This window comes from Heliangelus exortis, chromosome 13 (assembly GCF_036169615.1).
Source record: "Heliangelus exortis chromosome 13, bHelExo1.hap1, whole genome shotgun sequence".
In the NCBI taxonomy this organism is placed as follows: domain Eukaryota; kingdom Metazoa; phylum Chordata; class Aves; order Apodiformes; family Trochilidae; genus Heliangelus; species Heliangelus exortis.
Genome location: NC_092434.1, coordinates 19,323,100 through 19,346,958, shown reverse-complemented (window position 1 = coordinate 19,346,958; position 23,859 = coordinate 19,323,100). Strand labels below are relative to the sequence as shown.

General features: G+C 47.5%; 1 protein-coding gene and 1 long non-coding RNA gene across 2 annotated transcripts; both read left to right on the top strand.

Moving 5' to 3' along the window:
• The first annotated feature begins 2,500 nt into the window (after window positions 1–2,500).
• LOC139801966 (uncharacterized) lies at window positions 2,501–4,665 on the top strand. Its single transcript, XR_011728434.1, has 3 exons — window positions 2,501–2,790; window positions 3,445–3,632; window positions 4,444–4,665. It is a non-coding gene; the product is annotated as an uncharacterized lncRNA (long non-coding RNA).
• A 2,715-nt stretch (window positions 4,666–7,380) lies between these two features.
• Window positions 7,381–18,320, top strand: LOC139802222 (ankyrin repeat domain-containing protein 26-like). The gene is made up of 17 exons (XM_071757159.1): window positions 7,381–7,583; window positions 7,696–7,802; window positions 8,084–8,221; window positions 8,594–8,652; window positions 9,241–9,274; window positions 9,360–9,426; window positions 10,696–10,756; window positions 11,234–11,304; window positions 11,611–11,752; window positions 12,682–12,767; window positions 14,009–14,263; window positions 15,424–15,576; window positions 16,438–16,601; window positions 16,796–16,889; window positions 17,759–17,900; window positions 18,055–18,194; window positions 18,303–18,320. Exons 2-17 carry the CDS (start codon window positions 7,765–7,767, stop codon window positions 18,318–18,320), a joined length of 1,662 nt encoding a protein of 553 aa, XP_071613260.1. The 5' UTR covers window positions 7,381–7,583; window positions 7,696–7,764.
• Window positions 18,321–23,859: the final 5,539 nt, after the last annotated feature.

The following is a 23,859-nucleotide window of genomic DNA, read 5'->3' as shown; positions in this document are numbered from 1 at the left end:
CATAACAAAACCCAAGCTTTTTCAAGTACTGCAGAGAAGTCAGGACACAGCTCCTAAGGAGGCAGAGAATCATACAATGGCTTGGGTTGGAAGGTGTTGCGTGGGATGAGTCTCGCCATGGGAGTCAGTCGAGCTAGTGCTGGCTCGGATGGTATCAGGAGCTGACTTTGATCTGTCCGGCTCTGGAATTCTGCCCGGAAACCACACCTACCGAACCCGGGCATGCGTGCCTGGGCTAGCCCCAGCTGGGCACAGGCGGGGGGGGCACTGTCCGGGCACTTGCTGCCTACAGGAAGGGACCTTAAAGATCATCAAGACCCAACCCCCTGCATGGGCAGGGACATCTCTCACTAGACCAGGTGTCACAAAGCCTCGTCCAACCTGGCCTTGAACACTTCCTAGGAAGGGCATCAACAACTTCTCTAGGCAACCTATTCCAGTATCCTGCCACTCTCATGAGGAAGAAGGTTTTCCTAATATCTAACCTAAATCTATCCCCTTTCAGTTTAAAACCATTAATCCTTGTCCTGTCACTACTCTCTCTGGTGAAAAGCCCCTCCCCAGCTTTCCTGTAGCCCCTTCATGGACTGGAAGGATCTCTAAGGCCCCCCCAGAGCCTTCTCTTCTCCAGGCTGAACAGCCCCAACTCTCTCAGCCCACCTAGGTACCTCTCAAAGCTTTTCTTATTCCTCTTTCCACCCCTGGCAAGATTAAGTTCTACCTGGGATGGATGTGGCTCTCCTGCCCTGCTCCCCAGCTGCTCCAACCACCTGTCTACTCCTCCTAGGGTACCTGCCCTTGCATCCCCCCTCTGCATGCTTCCTCCTTCATTTTGAGGGCTTTTACGAGCTGCTGGCTCATCCATGCCGCCCTCCCGGAGTTTTTCCCCGGCTGCGGGATGGGGAGAGTGGGGAAATGCCAGCTGCCAGCATGGCCCGGGAACCAAGATGGCCGCCGGGCAGCCCCCTGCATGCCCCGGGACTACAGCTCCCAGCATGCCCCGGGACTACAGCTCCCAGCATGCCCCGGGGCTCTCCTCCTCTCCTGCTGCCTGAGCCCGCCCGACCCCGGGGCTGCCCCGGCCCCCGCCCAGCTGGGAGGGGGAGCAGGAGGAAAGGATGTGGGCAGGGAGAGAAGGCAGGAAAAAGAGTGGTGAGGAGCGGGAAAGAGATGGAGGGGAAGGGGGCAAAGAGGGGGAGAGGGAGGGAGGGAGGGAGGGAGGGAGAGAGAGAGGAGAAGGGCGGGAAGGAGGAGAGAGGGGGGATGGACAGAGAGTGGGCCAGGGGCGGGCCAGGGGCCTGAGAGAGACAGAAAAGGCCCCAGGAGAGGGGAGTGACAGAGGGGTGGGAGAGGGAGCAGGAGAGAGGGGAAAGGGTGAGGGGAGGGGCAGGAAAGGGGAGAGGCTGCAGGAGAGAGAGGGACAATAAGGCCAGGAGAGGAGAGGGAGAGAAAGATGTGGAGACAAAGAGAGAGAGAAACAGCAATAGCTCTGAGAAGAGGCAGGGAGGAATTGGGAAACGTTGAGAGGGAGACAGCCAGTGAAAGCCCAAACTTATGACGGGCAAACGAGAGAGAGGGAGGGATGAAGAGCTGGGGGCAGGGAGCTGGGCAGAGCCCCAGAAGAGCAGTGATGAGCAGCTGGGCCAGGCCCCAGCACCCTGGGCTTTCTTTTCAAAGATGAAAGCTTGTTTTCATTTTTAGGGTTTGATTAGGGACTCTTGGTTTGTTTACCTGGTTTCTTCAGGTTGTTTTTTTGTTGTTGTTGTGCTGGATTGTGTTGTGTTTTCTGTCTTGAAACCATCATTTCTGGTCTGACACCTCTACAGCAGGGAGGGCAGTGTGACTGATAGTGTGGTCTTGCATATTTCTAGGGAGTCAGTGGAAATTTGTGGTTGGAGCCATCTGCGTCACTTACCTTTGATTTCTTGAGTGTAAATCATGCAATGTTTTTGCTAAGGTGCAAAAATGAAATGGGAGAGCAGCTCTTCCTCTCTCTCACACACACACACACACACACACACACACCTTCCCCCAGCTGAAGATGAACAAATCAAATCTCTGGGGCTGTGTTCTTTTATTAAACGTGTGTCAGATACCCAGCCCCAGGGGACTTGTGCGCAGAGAATGGCTGCATGGGCCTGGGGCTTGCCCATCATCACCTGGAAGGGAAAAAGGAAAAACCAGGTGATCACTGGGGACTTGTTCCCAAGAATGTTTCTTTCTATATCCTCTTGCACTAAGAGACACTCAGACACCCTGAGCCATCCCCTCCCTTCACTGGCCCTGTGACCACCAAGCCCACTGCATCTCCCCCAGGCTGTTCTGCCATGGCTGGTTGCTGACAGGAGGGGACACGGGGAGGTGGCAGGCTGGGAGTGACAGGGGGGACATGGGGTGGTGAGGGTCTGGGAGAGTGAAAGGACATTGGGCAGTGATGGGCCCAGGGCTGCTGAGGGAGCCATGGCAGAGCCAGGGGGCTGCTGGGGGTTGGCAGTGGGTAGTGAAGGCCTGGGGGTGATGGGACACTGGGCAGTGACAGGCTGGGGGGCAGCAGGGACAGCAGCATCTTGAAGAAGAAAAGGTGGGGTTAGGGACTGAATTTTGTCTTCAACATGTTTTACTCTGTGCATCAGAAAACTAGTTTATACTCTGCTTTCACTACTTAAGGTTGGACACAAGTGCTTTATTTGGAGTTCTGATCACCTTTTTTGTTCTTCTAGAAGCCAGTCAGAGCCAGTGAGTGGAACATGAGGAAGGCAAAGGGAGCCAGTGAGTGGAACATCAAAAGCTGTATGTAAAATCACAGTCTTACACTTTCTATTGCAGCCTGCGTTTACATCCAAACAATGTACCCTTGTATTAATTTCCCAAACATTAACTTAAGGTATTTTCCAATAAAACACAGTCTTTGTTGTAAATGCAATGTATTTGATTCAGCATAGCAAAACTGTGTAATGCCATCATTTGCACAGGTTTTTTTTTCCTAATTTTTTTTTTTCCTAATTTTTGAAAATGTTACCAAAACCCACTGTTACTGTTATCTGTTACTGTTATACTTGGTACTGTTTCTTACTTTTGACTCAAACCAACATATCCCAAACATTTTGAGGACACCTCTATACAGCTAAACAATTCCTTTTTGTGTCTGTAAATGCCTGGACATTTCTTCCTGAAGCTGCATAACTGAGGTGAAATTGTTTGGGCCCCTCTGAGTACATAAATGTCTTCAATAGATTGCTATCAGTTAAAGAATTGTTTCTCCCCAAGTTGGTATTCTGCAGTTCTGCATTTGATCTTTGGGCTTTGTCTGATGAAGCAGTTCAGTTGAATAGTTTGTCTGCACATGAAAATGCCAACAGCCCAGTGGACACATTCAGCACAAGATTGGAGCCCAGTGCCTTTGTGGGTAAAAGCTCTGTCATTTTTCTTCCCTTCTGCCTGCAGGACATGTTTGGATCTGGGTGACTTCAGGTTTGGATGCTGCTTCCATTTCCCAAAGGTTCAGCCTTTCTTCAGGATACCACCACTTGGAACTGACACTGGGAAAAGGGGCAGCATTTTTCTACAGCTTTGCAAACTCTGTCCTGCTGCTGCTAAAATACAGATAAGGAACACAAGGAAATACCTGACTGGTAATGCTCTAGATGTTGATTCCACCACCTGGGGTGGAATCATATGATGTGTAACTCTGCATTTCAAAATAGTCCTTCCAGTATAAAAAAATCACTAAGGGGTGGGATGTTTTTTTTTTTTTGTCATCCTGATTTTAGGTATAACTGAATTTTCTTCACTAGAATGGGGTGAGGCATTACATTAACCCAGAGTTGTGGGGTCTGAGCACTTGAGAAGCTGTTAGGAGATCTGAATGTAGAAATTCATCAAGTGTGTGTCTGTGTTGTGTGAAGAATACAGCCTCTGCTGGTCATGGAGTGGTGTGTCATGTTTCAACTTGAAAACTTCTTGTCTGTAGGTCTGAAACCACTCAGTCTGAATCTGACATCAGTGATGCTGTCACTGATCAGTTTGAATTCCTTGCTGCACCTTCCTTCCTGAATGTCTCTCTCTGTGAGCGTGAGTGTAGCTGGCCCAGGGACCCTGGTAATTCCCACAGTGCATTTATCCAAACCGCATTCATAGTATTTACTCTAATTCAGATGGGGTTTTATTTCTTGAAAACAGGTATGTAAAAACCCTTTCATTATTTTTTTGTGAAGAGATCAGTGACTCCTCTGCACTTGTTTCTCTGGCCCAGCTTATTGAGGTATATAGAATTTCTTGTCAAATACTTAAAAAAACCCCAAGAGTCTTTGCTTTGTTATTTTAAATCTTATGTTATGATCTGTAGCTGGATAAAAAGAGATGTGAACAAAACTTTGATTTTTAATAATTTGAAGTCATTGGTTTAAGTTTACAAAATGTTTCTATTTGGATACTATTCTATAGAGGGTTGATCCCAGGCTGGGAAGACAGGAGGGGAGTACCTGATCAGCCTCAGTGTAATCCTGCAGTATTATTCAGCTTCAAGACACAAGGAAGCCCTTCAGAAGCTGTTCACCATTTCTGAGACATTTTGTTAATTTTACGTTAGAAACCCAGTGTTGGCAGAGTAATTTAGTTGGCTGTAAGTTATGGACATTTCAGTGGGTCTGCAACAGTTAAATGAGGAGTGTTGAGCCTAAACTGTCGAGCCTGATCCCAGAGTTAGAAAGAGCACAGGAATTCCAAGGAGTTTCATGCTGGAGGTGAAAGATCCCCATACAAAGGAAGCTCTGCTGACAAGAATGGGGAAATATGCAATACCAACTCTTAATGCATAAGTATGGAACTAACTGAACTGACCAAAAAGGGAACAAGAGAAATCATGGGGAAGCATTGGAGTGCCAAAGCAACCAAAAAAAAGTAGTTTAATATAAATGTATTTAAGAAGGCTTACATGAGGTGAGCAGAATTCCATCTCTTGCTTCCTTTGATAAAATCCAAAGCTTGGAAAATTTTTCCGTGTGCCTGTCTTTAACTTTTTCCATGTAGCCGTGTTTAACTTTTGTGTTTTTCCTTCCCCACCCTGCCTCCAGGGAAGCATATGCCAGAGGAAAGAAGAAAAAGCCTTTCTCTTTATCCAAAGAGCCCTCCTCCTCTGATGGTCCCATACCTGATGAGTTCTTGTGTGCTCTTTGCAAAGCCCTACTGACTGATGCAGCTTTTATTCCCTGCTGTGGGATCAGTTATTGTGAGGAATGCAAGTGTTCCTTGCACGTTTTTTTGTTAATTCAAAACAATCACATCTGATGTTCTGAGAGCAGAAACAGGAGATAACAAAGTTGTAACAGTGAGACTCAGAGCCTGAGGCAAGTTGCTGCTTTTAAATTCTCCCCTGGCTGATGCCCAGCAATGGGGCTAATTACAGCCATTAGTGGCTCATTTCAGGCTGGCTGCTCAAAAGCTGGGCTGCCTGTGGAAGGTCAGGCTGGTGCCGGGGCCTGCAGAGGATGTGTTTGCAGCAGGGAACTTTTAAGAAGATTTTCTGTGTAGCTGGGTGTGGCACATGGAGCATGGTGACAGTTAACATTTGTGTTAACATTTTCCCAAGAGTTAGGGAAAAGATAGTTGTCCTGCCAGTAGGCCAGGAGAATTCTAGATGTCCATTTCCCTCTAGTTGTGGGTTAGACTTGTCTAGGGAAACACCGTGTACTTGTACAATGGCAGTGGAACTTTTGCAGTGAGCTCTGTGGAGTCAGAGGAAGCTAGTTTGCCATTTAAATATGTGGTGAGAGACCAGAAGTGGTTGTGCAGACTGCAAAGATGGGATAAGCTGGTGACAGAGAGCTCACAGCATTCAGCACAGTATTTGATACAAAAAGCCACCACACACCAATAGGGGGTCACTGCCTAGCTCTGAGAATCCTAAGTACAGCCAGCTGGGCACCATCCACACAAGAAGGGTTATTTTTTACCCTCTCTAGCTGCTCATTTTAGTTGGTTATGAAGAAGCCTCTTCCTCAGGGGAAGAACTTAACAATTCTTTGTATGACTCATTCCGATGGGGGAGAGTTTCTCAGCTTCTCTCAGATGCCTTTTTCTTTCCTTCGTTTTCCCCCCCCCCGTGAATTGGTTCGGCCCCTTCTACCCCCTCCCCCCCCCCACGGGGTGGTTCGGCCCCGCCCACCGTTGCCCCTGGCGAGTGCCGTTGGTGGTGACTCTACGGTTGTGGCTCCTGTGCTGAGCTGTGCTGGTCTCTGCCTCTCTGGCTGCTCCTGCTCCTCGCCGTTGGTTTGCTCCTTGCTCCCGCCTCATCCCTGTCTTTCTCCTACATCCCCTGTCCCTGCCTTTGCCCTTCCCTTCTCCTGACTCTCCCTTTTATACCCCCCCGGCTCGGCCGGCTGCCTCCCACTGCTCCCGCAGGGCTGTGCCCGTGCCGCAGCTCGCAGAGCTCCTGGGATGGGGCTTTTCAACAAGAAGCAGAAGCTTCCCTGCTCTGGCAGCGCTCCTGGGCAGCCCCGCGCTGCTGCTGCTGCCGGCACCGGCGCCCCTAAGCCTCAGCAGCAAGGTCTGGGCAGTCTGCACGGTGCGGCTGCCCGCGGCCACCTGGCCTGGCTGAGGCGCTGGCGCTGGTGGATCGAGATTCGGGGCATCGACCGCCGCGACAGGAAGAATCGGTGAGGGGCTGTGGCCGCTGCTGGGACACCTCGGGTGGCGTGCGGGAGCATCCCCCCTGCAGGGTTTGTGTGGGATCCCCTTGGAGCTGATTGCTTGCAAAGCAAGATGTGCCCTGTCAGCTGGGAGGGGGAACTTGAGAGCTTTCCAGTGCCGGGAGCTGCTGGGTGGGCGCCAGTGCTCCTGGAGGTGCGTGCTGCTGGGCTGCCGCTTGGCCCTTCTCTCCCTGCAGGGTTCTCTTGCAGCTGCTGAGGCCTCCCCAGGTCTCTCCTGCCCTGTGGGTGATGTGTGCGGGGTTGCAGCAGCAGCAGGAGCAGCAGGGTCCCCCGGGCTGGGTGGTGCCACAGCTTTGGTTCTTTCCTTGTCTGTCAGTGTTAAGCTCCCATGTTTAATTCTCAGGACACCTCTCCATCTGGCGTCTGCAAACGGCCACACAGAGGTCGTCACGTTTCTAGTAAGGCACCGCTGCCAGTTGGATGCTGTTGATAATTTTGGGACAACACCCCTGATGATGGTGAGTGAGAGAAGTTCTGCTCTTGGAAGAGGGGCTTATTGAGTGTGCATGAAAGGAGAGGTGTCTGGCAGGACTCTTGTGCGCAGAGCTGTGCGGAAACACGCCTGTTGGATTTGGAGTGGAACAGGCACCTGTCAGGTCATCTTTGCAGGTGCTCTTCTTTGCCAGTGGTCAGAAGCTGGGCGAGCTGTGATGGAGTGAAATGTGAGTTTTGGAAGTCTTCCCTTTTTTCGTGTGTTCTCAGGCAGTGCAGTTCCAGCACCAAGCCTGTGCTGGTTTTCTGCTGAAGTGTGGTGCAGACCCAAACCTCAGAGACGTTGTTGGCAACACCGCCCTCCACCTGGCAGTCCTGTCTTGCAGTCCTAAAGTTGTGGAGCTGCTACTTGATCATAATGCCAATCTTGATGCCAAGAATAAGGTACATGTTTCTATTTCTAAAGGAAGTTGTTTCAGAAAGTGGCAGCAATATTTCTGTTGAAGACTATTTTTGACTTCGATGATTAACTTGGTGTATTTGTCTGTCCTTTCAGGAGGGCTTTACCCCACTCAGTCTTGCTGTCTCCAAAGGTCAGGTAGAGACAGCTGAGTTTCTCCTGAGAATGGGAGCTGATGTGCATGCTCGAGACCAGCAACAAAGGTAAGGGGTTTATCCACATGGGTCCCTTGAGTATTCTTTCGGTGGGATTGCTGAGAGGCACAGCAGCCTCCATGTGCACTGAAGTGTTGTGCGTGTGGCAGCTTGGTGTGACCATGCAGTTGTGTTGACTCCCTCTCCCATGTTCTTGTTGCTTTTAATGGAACCTGCTTTTTCTTTTGTTCATTGTCAAGTAATGGGAGAGCAAGCTGAGAGCACGCAGGAATGAAAATATTGACTGTCTGTGTAAAATGATAACTTCATAGCACATCTGGATCTTTCAGAACCCCACTCATGATGGCTGCTTCTGTCGGAAAGATGAAATTGATCCAAGTTCTCCTGCATTACGGTGCTGACATTTCCCATAAAGATGCTGATGGGCGGACAGCTGATGATTATGCTTGTATTTATGGGTATCCCAGGTAAACGTTTAACTTTTTGGTTCAATGAAGTGGTCAGTTATAAGTGTGGCTGTTGAATAATTTTGTTGTTCCTTCTCTGATGTGGTTAGGTGTGCTTTGTGAAAAGCTAGGCTGAAAGAGTGTACCAAGCAGGAGTTAATAACTTGGAATGTGCATCTATAGGATGAAGGTGACTGCAGGGAACACTGAAGTGTGTACCAGCCCTGCAGAAAGTTCTGTGTCTTGCCCTTCAGAAGTACTTAGGAGTCCCTGAATTCATGTGAACTGTGTAGGATGAATAAAAAATGGCTGTTAACTCTTCTGCTAAATGTTACCTGCCAGGAAGTGGTTGTTTTTAACAACTCTGTTTCCTCTCTCTCTCTCTTTCTTTAGTCTTAGTGAGCAGCTGTCAGAAAGTGCAGCTCCAAAGAAGGCAGAAGCAGCTCGTGCAGGTGACATTAAATTGTCCTGGGATCAAACACCTACCTCCTTCTCTGAGGTTTTAAAATCCAGTCTGTCCTTACGAGGCCACATAACCCTAAAAGAATCTTAGGAAATTAATATTTTTATGCAATGGAATTTAGTCTTGTGCTTTACCTCTCAGACCCTACAGTGGAGGTTTTATTCTCTCTGGGTTCTTAAGGGTGTTTTATCAGAACTGTGTGGCAAATGGACAGCAGATAGTGTCCAGGGGACATTTCTTGGCATTATTACTGCAGTCTCTGGCTGGCACCATGAAGCACGTGTCCTGCATCATGAGAGTCTCTTTGCTGTGCTGCAGTAACAGGCTGAGTGTGAGGTTAAGCTTTTGGTTGGGTTATGCTGTTTGATTTTCTTTCCCTTTTCAGAATAGTTTGTAACTGGCTAGAGCAGCAGCTAGTATTGTCTCTAGCATAATATTACACATCATACTACATGAACTAGTAAAACTTTTCCCTCTGCTGTGTACTCATGTGTGCAAGGGGTACCTTGTTCATATGTACTGTTGAATTTTTAGCATGCCAAATCTAATTTCACCATGTCGTTTCGTGTTTGAGCAGGAGTAGAAGACTTTTCCAAAGGAGGCTTGAAAAGGTGAGACTTTACAAACACCTACCACTTCCTTGAGGGGTGATCTGGGAGGCACAGGTGTCATCACTTTGCTTTGCTTTTTAAGCAGATCTGAGAAAAAGGGGATTGGTGATGGTTGGAGTGCTTCTGCAGAACAACTGGATTTTACTCCCAAGGTATGGTGCATTTCCAGGGAAATTGTCCTGTGAAAAGGAGTTATTTGAAGGCAAGTAACTGGGATTGAAAGCAACTGCAGTTCCAGCCAGCACTGTTTCCTCCTTAGAACCTTAGAGCTCTCTTCAAGTACCTCAAGGGAGGTTGGAGTAAGGAGGGAAACAGCCTCTTCTCCTTAGTGAACTGGGATGGGAGCAGAGGAAATGGATGGAAGCTGCACCAGGGGACGTTTAGGATGGGTGTTCGGAAACGTTTTTTCACTGAGAGGGCTGTCAGGCATTGGAATGGCCCAGGACAGTGGTGGAGGCACCATCCCTGGAGGCACTGAAAAGGCGTTTGGAGCTGGTCCTTAAGGACATGGTTTAGTAGTTAGATGATGGTGTCGGTCAAAGGTTGGACTGGATGGTCTTGGAGGTCTCTTCCAACCTGTACCATTCTGTGATAGAAGCAGTCTCTGGCCTGCCAGCCTTTCTTCTGCTCTCAGTTTTTCCTAACAGACCGTGGGTGTGGCAGAGCGTGCAGCAGAGTTACGGTTTGGCACAAAGGAGCAATAGGTAACGACATAAAAACCACATTGCTTCATTTCTTGGTGCTCATTTGGGTCAGGTTTGCAGACCCTAAAAGTTTCTCAGTTACTTTTATAATCTGTTCTGTTCTTCTCCTGTGAGGTGATTCTTGTTTTCTGTAAATTTGGTGTTTCAGTCCAAACAGATAGAGGAACAGGGCATTTCTTTGTGAGGACCTCCTGAAATCCTCCATCTGCTGCTGCTCCTTCCCTCCCCATCAGGTTCCCCCACCAGCACTCAATGGCTGAGTTACTCAAACAGGTTCTTTTCTATGAGATGGCATTCTGTGCTTGTGTGTCATCTCACACTGCACATTTCCCCTCTTTTTTGGAATGCTCAGGCAGTGTTCTCTTTGTCAGCTCCAAGCTCTGGTGCCTGCTGTTCTTACTGGTGTGCTGAAGAATGAGCAATTTGTGCAGTGATGTCGGGAGCATCTGTTGTGTTGCAGTGGGGTTCTGGAGGGGTGAGGAGCAGGAGTGTGGCAGTTGGAGATGCCAGCGTGTTCAGTTTTAACATGATTTAATTTTCTTGCCTTGACGTAAATGGAAGCGATGCATTTTTCTGGCATGATACTAAAATTGAGGGGTATTTTGGTTAGTGTACTTGCAGAGGCTAATTTAGGCATCAAGTCTAGGGATGTAAACAGTTCTTTGGGTTTGTTTCTATTGAAAAAAAAGTTTTGCAGAAATACATCTTTCTTTACAGAAGCAGCAGGAGCCAAAGGTGACACGGCGCATGAAGGCTTTCCAGCAGGGCAGGAAAAGCAGTAAGCTATCTGGGAAAGATTGCATGATAGACTGATCTGTAAAAGTAGGCTTGCTAAGTAGAGTTTTGTATTTTTTTCTTCTCTAGTAGGCAAGAAAATTAACTTGTGAAGACACGGCACTTTGTAATTTCAGAACCAAATAAGCCATATCCTTAAGGTTAAGCTATGAATCCCCTGCTAAGCCTTTGTCCCTGGCCAAGCCCTTCCTCTGCCCTGCCCATCCCTTCCCTACCTCCTTTTCCAGACATTGCCAGGTGACTCCTCTGAAGTGTGTTAGTCTGGAAATTTGCCAATTGCAATTAAATAAATAACTCCTTTTGTTCACATAGATTTTTTTTTTTTTTATTCCTTGTGCTTTTAGATGATAGCCACGGTTCTAGAATCAAAAGTTACTAAAGAAAAGCCTCCAACATAAAACAGTGGAGTAGCAGAGTGAAATAAAACCACTGAGTGTCTCCTTTCCTCCCTGGTGTGTAGGTTCCCTGCCACCCATGGAAGAAGTGGAGAAAGCTGAGGATTTTCTCTGGGCTTCTCCCTGGAATTCTGAGGTACTTTGTGCGAAGGACAGGGAGGGTAGGAAGGAGATCCAGGAGCACCCGAAAGCTTGCAGTAACTGAAATGAAGCTGGGCTGAAGTGGGGAAGTGCTTCTCAGGGGCTGTGCAGAAGCAGGGCCGAGACTCAGGACCTCAGAATTCTGCTAAAGATTTATTTCCCTGGAAACACAGAAGGCCTTGTAAAAGAAAGCAAAGTTTCCCTTTTCTCTTCCACAAAAAATGTTCTTCAAGCTGTCAGTGGGTAGCAAAGCAGATGCTTGTTTCTGCTCTTACCAGCTTTTTTGTTTCATCTCTTTCAGGAAAAAACAGCTGAACAACATGGAAAAGAAGAGAAGAAAGAACTTGCTGTAGAGCTAAACACTGCCATTGCTGGATGTACAGAGAAGTACTTATTAAATGGCAGCCCTGATGAGCCCAGCACAAGCTGCAGAGAAATCAGTGGTGAGAGAAATGATCTAGATCCAGATACTTCCTCTGTGAATATAGATCCACCTAGAGTAAATGAACTAAAACAGTGGTTGACTTCTGAGGTTGCAAATTTTATCCTGGCCTGTAAATCCTGGTGGCCACTGGCAGAGTAGCAAAGCAGCTTTTGTGCCTTTTTTTTTCCTTTTTCTGGAACCTGACTAGATGGTGTTGGATTGCAGATGGTGCTCTATGCAGCAAGTGCTCTTCTTGCTTCTGTTGCTGTGTTCTCCCTGAAGCAATCTGACCAAAACGTGCAGATGGAGAGGAGGAGGAGGACTGGAGTGTCTTGGGTGTGCCAGTAGCATTCTCTTTCCTGGCGGGTGCTGTTGGATTGAAAAGCTGTGCTTGCTTTTGGCTGAAGCCAGGGAAAGCTTTGAGTGGAGCTGAGGGAGAGCCCTTCTGTTCCAGTGCCTCAGCTGCTCTGGTTTTGAAATGTAGGAGGTGTCTGCAGTGCCACCCGTGTGTGTGTGCGCTGGAAAGCATTGCCAGCTGGGTCAGAGGGGAGCACTTTTGTTCCTCAGCTCAGGCCTCAGAGCAGGAGGAGGAGGCACCCTTTGCGTTGTTGAAAGCATCTTGCTCGTTACTGCATGGACCACAGTTTATCTGAGAGAGAGAGATCCTGCACCTTGGAGACACTGGAGTGAATTATTTGTGGCCATACTGATATTCATAAGCTTTCTTTTTTACAGAAGAAAGTTAAATGCCACCAAAGAAAATATTTAACACATATTTAGCACATTAAAAACTCTATTCTGATCATTTTGTCTCTAGCAGCTCTCAAATGTGAGGGGATGTGATGTTTTCTGTAAAGATTGTTCTCACCATTAATCAAGATGCACTCTCGGAGTAAATAAGTAGCATTAGGTCATGCTGGTTGTAAAAATCTGTTGTTTTCATTGTAGGTGAGCACTCAGGATCTACTTCCCATGTGTCATCACCAGCAAAAAAGAGAAGCCTAAAGGAAGCCACTGACAACTCTGGGGTGCAGGTATGTGAAGCCAAATATTTTTAATTAAGAGTCTGGACTGGTAAGTGGCATTAGAGAGTAAATTGCACTATACAGTAAGGTAAAGAAAAGTAACCAGAAAGTGACTAATGGTGATGGCAGAGTCGTGCAGAGGAAGGTTGTGCTGCTGTCTGAAGTTGGTACAGTCCTCTTAGGATGAGGAAAAATCCTTGCCAGATGCAGGATATTTGCTGTACTGCTGCTTTGTTTCCAGCTGGTTTCCTTCAGTTTTGCCCAGTGTTGTTCCTGCTGTGCTGTGCAGACAAACAATGCAGTCAAATGCTTTTTTTTTTTTTTCCCAATGCAAAATGCATATTGAAGGGAAGAGGGAGATTTTTCAGTAACAGGCTGATCTGTGTGATTAAACATGCCTGGTCTTCCTCTTTGTGAGAGAAAGCTCATGGAAGAAACCTTGAACTTTGGTGACCTTTGAAGCTTTCCCTGCCTCTGCAAAACATGTGTGTGTTTGGCCATGTCAGGAAGTGTAGTGAAGTGAGGCAACCAGGTGCCACTAATTGCGAGGTAGTGGGCATAAGCTTGTGTTAAGCCCACCTGTGCCTGATTAGGGCAGGCCCCTACTGCGCATGAGCAGGATTAGGGGGCCAATAAAGCTCACTGCTGAGGAAAGCTGGGAGGAGGAGGCTAGCCGCTTCTTGGAGCAGTAGCACTGATCCAGGCTAGTCAGCCCTGAGGGCAATAGGCTCAGAGCATTATTCATGAGTTTCTGCTGGAACACCTGGCTGGACCTTGGAGCGCCGTGCCCTAAAAGAGGTTCATCTTGCTACATCTGATAGAGAATGCGGCAGAGACCTTGATCTGGCCCATGCTCAGATGAATCAGAAGAAAGGGAGCTAGTCCGGCGCAAACTAGCATTAGCAGAAAACCCAAGGAGTCGGGTAAGAAGATCCACTACCTGGCAATTAGTGGCACCTGGTTGCCTCATTTCACTACGAGGAAGTGGTTGAAAAGGATTTTTTCTGAGGGCATTCATGAGGGGAATGGGGCAGGCATCCTGTTGGTGTTGGGCATCTGGGGCAGGGCTGGGCAGAGGGGTCTGGAGTGCTGTGTAACACCTCAGGGGAGAGCGGAGCACATTATTTCCACTTCCGGGACACGGTTTAGTGGGCATGGTGGTGTTGGTTTCCCAGTTGGACTGGAGGATCCAGAGGTCTTTTCCAGGCTTAATGATTCTGTGGTTCTATGCTATGACTCTGTCCATGCAGGCGGCATTGGCCCAGCTCCAGAGGGAAAGGCATTTATTCCATCAGCTGCTGGAAAACCTGCAGGAGCAGCAGCTCATCCAAGGAAGGGCAGTGACTGTTGCCCAGGAATGGTTTAATGAAGTTTTCCAACAAGTCAGTGCTGCTGCTGAGAAACAAGTGTACATGCTGGAAAAGAGGAACAAGGCATTAAAGGCCGATTGCACTGATTTAAGAGAACAAATCTCTAAATATGAGGCTGACAAAGTAAAAAGAGAGGTAAAGTATACACTGTTTGCAGTGTTGAAGGCAACTTTTTTGGTGTTAATTTCTGTTTGTGTTTTGAGCCCCCTTCTGAGCGACCTTCCTGTTGCTCAAGAGGTCAATTTCAGCCACTGACCTAAGCTTTCTATTGTGTATTTTGTGATGTGTAGCAATATTTAAATTTGTTCTTTGTGTCTGTGTTAACTAATTAGCTGGTCAGAAGACTTGTTAGGGTGTCATTTAAACTGTTGTTCTGCAAATTCTACCAGTCCCAGGCAGAGTAAAGGTTTAAAAGTTGCCATGCCCATTTTGTTAATCTTTACTTTCTGGAAAAGAGGAGCTAGTCCTGTTGAGTAATTAGACACTGGTGTGCTGTTTGCCTGCCTTAGTGATGTGAACAGTGCTTTAAAATTCCATTTCTTTCTTCCTCTCAACCCCGGAGCGTTTGAGCTAGGTGAATACCTGCCATGTGTCAGATAACCCCCTTATTCTTCATTTTTTGGGTTCTTTGAGGGAAGAAGGAGAAGAACTCCAGCAGTGCTGTCAATGGTTTCCCCCTGTGAATCACTTTGTATTCCTAGTGCCAAAATACCAGGTTCCTTTGGGAGATGGTAGTTGGGTGGGTGGCTGGATGAATGGAGGGCCTGTCCAGATTTGTGAAGGCAAATGTGTCAGCAGGGAGGCAGTTGTTACTCTGAAATGAACTTGGTAAGGAAACAGACAGAGATGTGTTTCAATATAAACCTCAAGTGTTTGTCAGAAGAGCTTTCAGATCCAAGTATTCATTTAATTCTCTTTGTAGAATGGAGAAACAGACCCAAGAACCATCTAATACAAAGTCCTGCCTTTAGTCACCAGAGTAATATCTGCAGTCAAACTGTGACAAGAGATTGCTTTGAGTTTTGTTAAAAAAATACCTGATTCAGGTATGCCGGTGTAGTGTGCAAGATGATTAATACTTGAGCCTTTTGTAGGTATTAGAAAACAGAAATCCTCATGAGCAGCTGGTGATAATTTAGAGGTGCTCAGCTTTTGACTGCTGGTGGCAGGCAAAATTTTCCTCCCTTTGGGATTGAGTCCCAAGACAGGTCTAAGTGTATAATCATATAAGTTAAAGTAAAGGCATAGTTCATGTTCTTATAACCTTTTTTGTGCTCATCTAACCATTTCATCAGGGCAATGTCAGAAAGCTGCAGCAGGAGCTTGGTGAAGCTCTTAAAAAGCTGTCTGTGGCAGAAGCTTCGCTGGAAGTTGCTACGAAGCGCTGCAGGAACCTGGAGGAAGCCAGCCTGGGCTTGGAAAAGGAACTGGGAGAGGCTAAATCCAAGGTACATGAATTTGTCCCAGAATTCCAGAACAAACTCCAGCACATCCCAGAGATGGGATGATGTGTGGAGGAATCACACTAATAAACTTGATGTCCATGTCCGTGACATGAGGACACGGTGTCCTTACTTGGTCTGAGGTTAGTGTGTGGCAAGGTGCTCTGCAAAAGAGACTGACGTGTCTGTTGCTCATTGCATGTGGTTTGGCCCAGCAGTTTGTCTGATTTCTGAAGGGCAGTAGAAATTCTGGACTGCCGCACTTGGGCTTCTTTATGCTCACGGTGCTTCCCCTCCCCCTTTCTCCCCCCCCCCCCGCCCCCCTCTGGTAACAGAGGATGACAGAATCTTTTTGGTTGGAAAAGACCTTTAGGCATCAAGTCCAGGTGTTAACCCAGCACTGGCAAGACCACCATAAAATCATGTTCAGAATGGTTTTGTACCTTATTCTCCATATGTATATATTCTGAAACAGAAATCATCTTTATCTCCTTATGAGAGGGGATGAAGTGACTGAAGGCAGTTTAGGAGAGGGATCAAGTTTCATTTCAGTTTTCAATGGAGGAGGAAAGCAGTGGGTGCCATGAGTCCCTTAAAGAGTTGGAGGGTGAGTGTTGGTGCTTGGAACCACGCTTTAGGGGATCAGGAGAGGGATGGGAGAGAGCAGTCTAGAGGATGGCAAAGTAAAAGGGTTTGTGTTCAGTTGCTAGTAGAAGTGAAAGTTTAAATGTATTTCAACTGATGACAGTTCTTTGGGTAGCAGGTGTGTGCAGACATGGGCAGTCATGCTTGAGTTCTTCAGCAGCAGTGGTTTTTTCTCTAGAAGAGTTCTCCCAGCTGATATGGATTCTTGCTGTGTTTTGACAGTGTCGGGAACTGGAAGAGCAGCAGCTTCAATATGAGCATCAGATTCATCACTACAAGGATAGGAAAAGAAAACTAAGAGAGAAGTCCCAAAAACTTAAAGACCTCCTGTCATCATCTTCTGAGACCAGGGCTAGAGTAAAAGAGCTGGAAGAGCGTGTGCAGTGGTAAGAGACTGACACAGAGAACCAAGGTGTCTGTCGCTGTCTGGGGTTGTGTGAAAACCACAGCACAGCCTCGTTGCATCACAGCAAGTTAACAGATGGTTTTGAAGAGGCTTTTGTTTGTTTTTTCCCCTGCTGCTCTTTAAGAATTGCTGCTCTGGTGGATTTCTCTAATAAGGCCTGTATTTCTTTTTAAGCCTTTCCATGGAAAACGCCAGACTGGAAGGCAGAGTCCAGCAGCAAAGACGTATGATTGAAGCCCTTGAGGGAACCCTGCAAGCCTCTGCCTCAGTAAGCTGGTCCTCAACTTGCCTTGTTTTGAGCTCCTGAGCTTCTTACCGATTGCTGTGGGGAAATGCTAAGATGAGGTTTTCCTGGAGAGCTGAGGGGAGCTCAGTTCCTGCTTTCTCCTGCATACAGGGTGCTGGGACAGCATTCTGGCCCATCCCCAGCTTTCTGGTTTTAAGAGTTTTCCATGGTAATTCAGGAAACGCTCCTTAATGCTTTAAAAGTGCGGGATTTGTCCCAAATCCAGTGGTGTGACTGTTGTCTGCCTTAGGCCCCTCCTGGCCTCAGATGCCGCTTCAGACACTTGCTGTCCTGGGAATTCCTCAGGGGATATTGATGGCAAGCAGCTTGTGCCAGAGGCCTGACTGGCATCCCCAGGCTGGAACAAAAACAGACTCCCCAGAGCTTTTGTTGTGCAGAACTGCTTTTCCTTTGGCCACTCGGTGTGCCTTTGTTAATTTTTGTATTGAACTGGTGCACGAGGGCTCTTGTGAAGACTGCTTGTGCAAGTGTGACTTTGCTGTACTGCTGCTGAGGAGAGGAGAGGAGAGGGACGGTAGTCAGGGTGCTGGTCCTTCCCCTTTGGTTCACAGGGCATGGTTTTCAGATGCTCCTCCTGATGGTTTTCACTGAAGTTTCTTTGTGTCCCGCATGGTGTTCTCCCTCTCCTTGAAGAAAAGAGCAGAGGAGATGACTGCAACCAGTTTTACAGTGACCTCAAACTATGGCCATTTTGATCATTGGTGTTGGGTATAATAGGAATAAAGAGGTGAAGAGGTGGATGTAGTATTCATTTTCGGTAAGGAGGAATCTACAACTTTCAGGCTGGAAAGTCAGAGTGTGTCTTCTTGCTTCTTTTCCTGCTTTTGTAGATTCATGACCACCTGGAAGACTTGATGACCAGCTTAGGAGCATCACGGGCAGCTGCAGAGGAGCAGCACCAGCAGCAGGTACATGAGAGGCTCGTGTGTTTTCTGCTTTTCTTTTTCTTACAGAGTGCTGCTAAAGCATCCAGTAAACTTGTGTTCTAGATAGTTGAGCTGGATCAGCAGGTTCTGTTCCACTTTGGTGCTGGATCTGCTAGGCAAATCTTGGTCCCTTTGGGTAGCAGCATAAATAGCACTGCTGATCTGAAAAGTTTTTCCTTTTGTCACTGTTGCTCTCACAGCTGCAAAAGCAGGTTGTGCCATCTCTGCCATCAAAGGACTTACACAGCGTGAGGAAAAAGAGGCTGAAGCCAAGATTGCAGCCTGGAGACCATGGTTCTCCACTTGGAAGGGAGAAAGAAAGAATGAATTCTTGAAACAGGTGAGCCCAGGAAACCCTCCAGAGGACCAGCCAATACCCAGCACCACCTTGTTCACATTTTGTTGAGTACTTCTCTATTCAGGTGTTTCTCTTATTCCTGCTCTTCAGGCTCAGACTCTCTTGTGATCCTTTAGGGATCCTCCAGGAAGCAGATAAAAGCTAGCTGGGTCCCTGTGTCAAAATTTTGGAGTGGTTGTATCAGGCAGAGCTGCTGGTGGGGTTTGCTATCAGCTTACCACATCGAGTAAGGATGCAGTTGCCCATTTTTCCCTGGATTTCTTCTGGTCATCTTCTGACCCCTGTGTTTCTGGGCAGGGTAAAATGTTTCATGCTTCCAGTTCAGTGTCTGGAGGAGCTGCTGCATGTTTTGAGGGTAGTGGGAGCTTAAAAACCTTGCAGAAAAACATACTGAAGGAATGGGGGGCAAATGAGCTAGTGCCTGGGAAACAAGAAACAGCTGCCAGGTTCCAAGGAGCAGTATTTCCCTCTTCTTCTTTTCTGCAGAGGAAAAAAATGTAAGTAGAAATTCAGAGCAGCTGCCAGCTCTTGGCTGGTTTGGCTTAGAGAACAGCAAGAAGGAGAAGATGATGTGAATCAAAATCACCTCTTTGCCTTTGGTTCAGTGGGGGCATCTGTTTCCATTGTTAGATACTGGCCTGTTGGGTGGGAAATCTGATGAAATATTCTCAGGAATTGTGTCCCTTGGCTCTCTGTGGAAGTTGTCTGACAGATGGAGGTGTAGTGCAGCTGCCGTGGGGAGAACATGAGGTGCAGGTCCTGCCTGTAGATCCTGTTGTGTGCCCAATAGCAAAGCAGTTCTCCTGATGGGTCAAGATGAAAAGGTGATGTGCAAAGCAGTCTCTGCAAGGCACCTGAAGGGCTGCTGTTGTGTAGAGGCAGGGAGATGGGAAGAGTCCCCACAAGGCTGTCAGGGTCCATGAGCTCCAGGGGCAGGAGCAGTCCCACACGCCCTCCCCAAGAAGAGCAGCAGAGCTCTGGTAGCAGAGAGCCATGGGGATGAGCCAAAGGTGCAGATCCCCAGGGCAGCCCCTGGGGACAGGCAGATCTGCATTCCTGCCAGGACATGGTGTCCATGGGTGAGTGTCAGGGCTGAGAGCAGTGAGACCCAGTCCAGGCCACCATATGGAATGCCACCATCACTCAGAAGAACTGTATGAAGCTGGCTTTGCCCAAGGCCACCCTCAATCCCCATCTTAGGCATGACTTGAGCTGGAGAAAGTTCAGGTTTTGCTTTTGTAAATGGTGTCATTGCTTCCCTGGGCACGGTGCAGTGAGGTGATGCAGAAAATGTTGTTGAACTTGTTGCTCACTAGTGGCTGTCTCAGCCCACCTTTCCCTTGTCCTGGGGACCCAGAAGCAGAGTTCCCAAAAGTGCTTTTGAGGCGGTTATTGCTGCTGAGTAGCATGAAAGAAAAGTCACCTGCCTTTGCTGGGGCTCATGATTAGTGCAAAAGTTTGTCAAGTTTTTGTGTTGCTCTTGGAAGAGTTATTTTGAATGACAGGGAAGGTCATTACATTGAGGCAGATTTAAATAGAATCAGAGAAAGTTTAGGGTTGGATGGGACCTCAAAAGATGATGGAGTCCAACCCCCTGCCAGAGCAGGGTCACCTGCAGGAGGTCACATAGGAACAGATCCAGGTGGGGTTTGAATGTCTCCAGGGAAGGAGACTCCACAGCCTCCCTGGGCAGCCTGTGCCAGTGCTCTGTCACCCTCACAGGGAAAAAAATTCTCCTCGTATTTATATGGAACCTCCTATGCTCAAGCATATATCCGTTGTCTCCTGTCCTCTCAAATAAGTGAAGCTTCTTCCTTCTGTTAGAGCCTCTTTCAAGTTTCCACCGTGCCAGTTTCCTCCCCTTTTAATGACTGACAGGATATCAAGTCTGATGTTCAATGGATACAGAAAAAGTCTGCTTCTGGAGGGGGGGAAGAGAAGGACAGAGCTGTAGTTGAGCATGGGGGCCTAAAGAAAGGCTGATATTTCCTGCACATTTTTAAAATAAACTGCAGCTTTCGCCTACAGTGGAGAATACATCTTCCTCCTTCAGTAAAGGCCATGTTCTGAACCACTATTTAAAAATTTCTCAGTGTAGAGAAAAAATAGATTGTGTGTTTGTCAGTTCCATAATGAAGCTTGACTGTGCTGACAGTGTGTAAAAATTCCTCTAAAGCATGAGACGTGGTGTTTGTGCTGAAACCAGAAGGTGGGTGGGTTCGACTTCCCATGGGCACACGAGCATCTCCCAGCAGAATAGTCCCAGTGCTTTTCCAGGTAGGCCTGTGGGTGAAATGCTACCAGTTTGGTGCCTCTTGGTGTGTGACCTGCTGCAGGAGAACTGAGAAGGGCTGGGAACCTGAGGAATCCTATCAGAAATGATGTGACAGCTGTTCTTTTTTTAAAAGGAAGCCCTTGGTTTCACTCTGATTTTGGTACTGAGTCAGCAGATGTTTGTCAAATTGTCAAATACAGTCCTGGTGCCCAGCCCTTTACCAATTTTTCATAGATTGACTTCTCTTATATCCTGCTGAGTTCCTTTTCTTTTCTGTTTGTTTTTTGTCTCTGTCTAGAGCTTGATGAACTTTTTTGGAAGCTGGAGGCAAAGCCTGAGGCAGGCGTGCAGGGAGAAAACCAAACTCAGGCTCAGTGAGCAGAGATGTCCATCCTGGGGAGGAACCAGGAACAACTGGAGAAGCCCAAACAGCAGCTGCATGCAGAGGTGAGAAACATCACCCATCAGTTCTGAGAACAGAAGCCACCAAAGTGGTGGGGGGGGGGGGACGACTCCTTCCTTGAGGAACCCTTTTCTCTCTGCTCTCTCCTACAGAGACAGTGTTCCTTCTTTAGAAGCTTTGATGAATAACAGTGCTGAGAGGGAGGGATTCTTTCTGAGGGAGAAGAATTCTTGCCTGTGGTAGCTCCGGGGTTCTGCCTGGGTTGCTGAGGGGAGTGAGGAGGCTCAGGTGCCTCAGGGAGGAAATCGGTGCCCTTGACACTGGGCAGGTTCAGCTGAGGGGTGGGAGAGTTCCCTTTTTCTTTGTGGTGGGTAAAAGTGTGTTACTTGCTTCAGGAGCAGGCAGCTTCCCAGGACAGAGTGGAACAGAGCAGAGCCCATGACAACGATGAATTCAGAGAGAAAGCTACTGCTCTGCAGAATTGGAGACCTCGAACAGGAGTTGGACAGTGAAAGGACCCTGAGGGAGAGCATTGTTCTAAAGCAAAAATATGAAAAGCTGTATCTGGAGGAAGTGAAAAAGAGAAGATGCCTACAAAACACTGAAAAGGTGGGTACATGCTTTTTGCAGTGTTTTAAGGGATGACTTTTTTTCTTGTGTGTTTTCCTCCAAAACTTCCTCTTCTACATCTGGTCAGCATTATATCTGTAAACCCGAGATGGCGTATTTGTGAGGAAGGTTCCTTTAGCCCTCCCTCTGTCTTAATGAACTACAGAAAGCCAATACTGCACTCCATGAGAAGTGCATTAGAAGAAGAAGAAACAGGGTTGCAGCCTATGAGGCATGGGTAAGCATTTTGAAATCCTGTTCTTTACTTCTGCTGAAGAGAATCCATGAGCAGGGCTGTTCCAGTTCGTTTGTAGTTCCAAACCATATGGTCTGTTTCTGTTCCTTTTCTGATTTTGTTTTCCATCTGCACTCTTGTGTCACAGGAGTCTTGGCACTGTTGATGTTTTAACTTGCTTCATTTACATGTTTTTCTTTCTCCCTGAAGAAGACCTTGGAACTGAAGGCCATTTTTCTTTCTTATTCGTCTCCTTAATAATCAATAGTCCCTTTTCCCTGCAGCCAGGTACAAGGTTTGTAGCCAAGTACTGTTTAATGTTGGGTGGAATTTTATACTGGCAATGTTCTGTCTCTTGATGCTTTTGGGTTTTGATTCCAACTTAGTGATAGAAACCCTAAGGCTGCAAGAATGTTGCAGTTGCTATTTGGTCCAATGGAAAGAATGACTGCTGCAGATTACTTTCAGCCCTGATGTATTTGTCCTGCTGTGGCTTCTGTGGCAGTGAAGGCTCTGTGGGGTGAGAGTGCATGGATTTCACCTGTTAGAGTGGAACTTGTTGAAACTCTAGGAGTAGGCTGGTTTACCCCTCCTTGCCAGCTGTGATCTTCAGAAAGTTCTTGGTTGTGAGAGTGGCTGTGTCAGGAGTGCCAGTGCTGTTGTGGAGTTGAGCTCCCAGCCTCTGAGTATCATCTCCCAGAGTCTCACAGGGTGCAGCTCACTCTGTGCTCAAGCACCCTGGGTGGGGAGGCAGTCAGTCAACATTGCTTTCTGAAAAAGAGTTCTTGGGAAGGTGAGTGCTGCCAGGGAGCCCAATATGAAGAGATGTGCAGTGAGATGAGAAGTACCTGCTCAGGGGGAGGTTTGGGATAGCTTGTTGGGATATCTTTTCCAGGGAGGTGGGGGGAAGGAGAACAGTGCAGGCAAGTTCTATTCCCCAAAGGGTCTGTATTTTGCCTGGCCCTTCATTCTCTTTTCCAGAAATCAGTGTGCTGGCTTTATTTCCACCCTTTTCTCTTTCCTCAGGCATGGATGAGAACCACAGAGATATGAATGGAACGAATTAGTGGGAAACAAGATTCTTTTTTTCTCTTTATTCCTTTGCACAAGTTAATGGGGTGTGGTCCTGTGGACCTTTTTTCTGAGAGCAAGCAGGAATGAAAATCATGACAGAGTCTGTGTAAAATGATCCATTTCATAGAATGTTTTGAATCCTTCAGAACCCCACCCATGATTGCTGCTGCTGGTAGGAATCTTCATTTGATCAAAGTTCTCCTTCATTACAGTGCTGATGTTTCCCATGAAGACACTGCTGGGCTGACAGCTGAGGATTATGCTTTTTATTCATGGATATTCCAGGCCTCCAAACTTGAAAATCTGCCGACCGCTCATTGGGGGTCTCATCTTTTCCTTACGCCTCCCACTCCACAACAAGCACCATGTTGTTCTCCTCAGTATGTGTGCCCCAACCCTCCAGGCTGACCATGCAGAAAAAAATCAAATTCTACACCCACCTGCACTGCCTCACCCAAAAGGTTCCTGCAGATGCTAAGATCATAATCCTTGGTGACTTCAACACCGCAGTAGGAAAGAACTATGAAGCCTGGAAAGGAGTCCTGGGCAAGCACGGTGTTGGAAACTGTAATGACAATAGATGTCTCCTGCTGGAGTTTTGTGCTGAGTAGCAGCTCACCATCACCAACACTCTCTTCCAGCAGAAAGACAGCCTGAAGACAACCTGGAAGCATCCTGGATCCAAGCACTGACACCTCACTGACTGTGTCTTAGTGCGCCAGAGAAATGTTGGCCGTGTCCGTCCTAGCCGAGCGGTGCCTGGTGCAGAATGTCCTACAGACCACTGCCTTCTGCTATGCAGACTTACCCCTCTGCTTGAAGCCCAAACCTAAGAGGGGTGGCATCCCAGGGAGGAGGCTCAAAGTGAACCATCTTCAAAAAGGTACAGTGAGAAACAGCTTCCCGGTAAACCTTCAAGCTGGGCTTTTAGATCATCCCACAGATCCCTCTCCTGAAGTGCTTTGGCAGCACATTAACAAGAGCATCCTGCAGTCCTCTGAAGAATCCCCAGGGTTCTCCTCAAAGAAAATCAAAGATTGGGATCTCACCC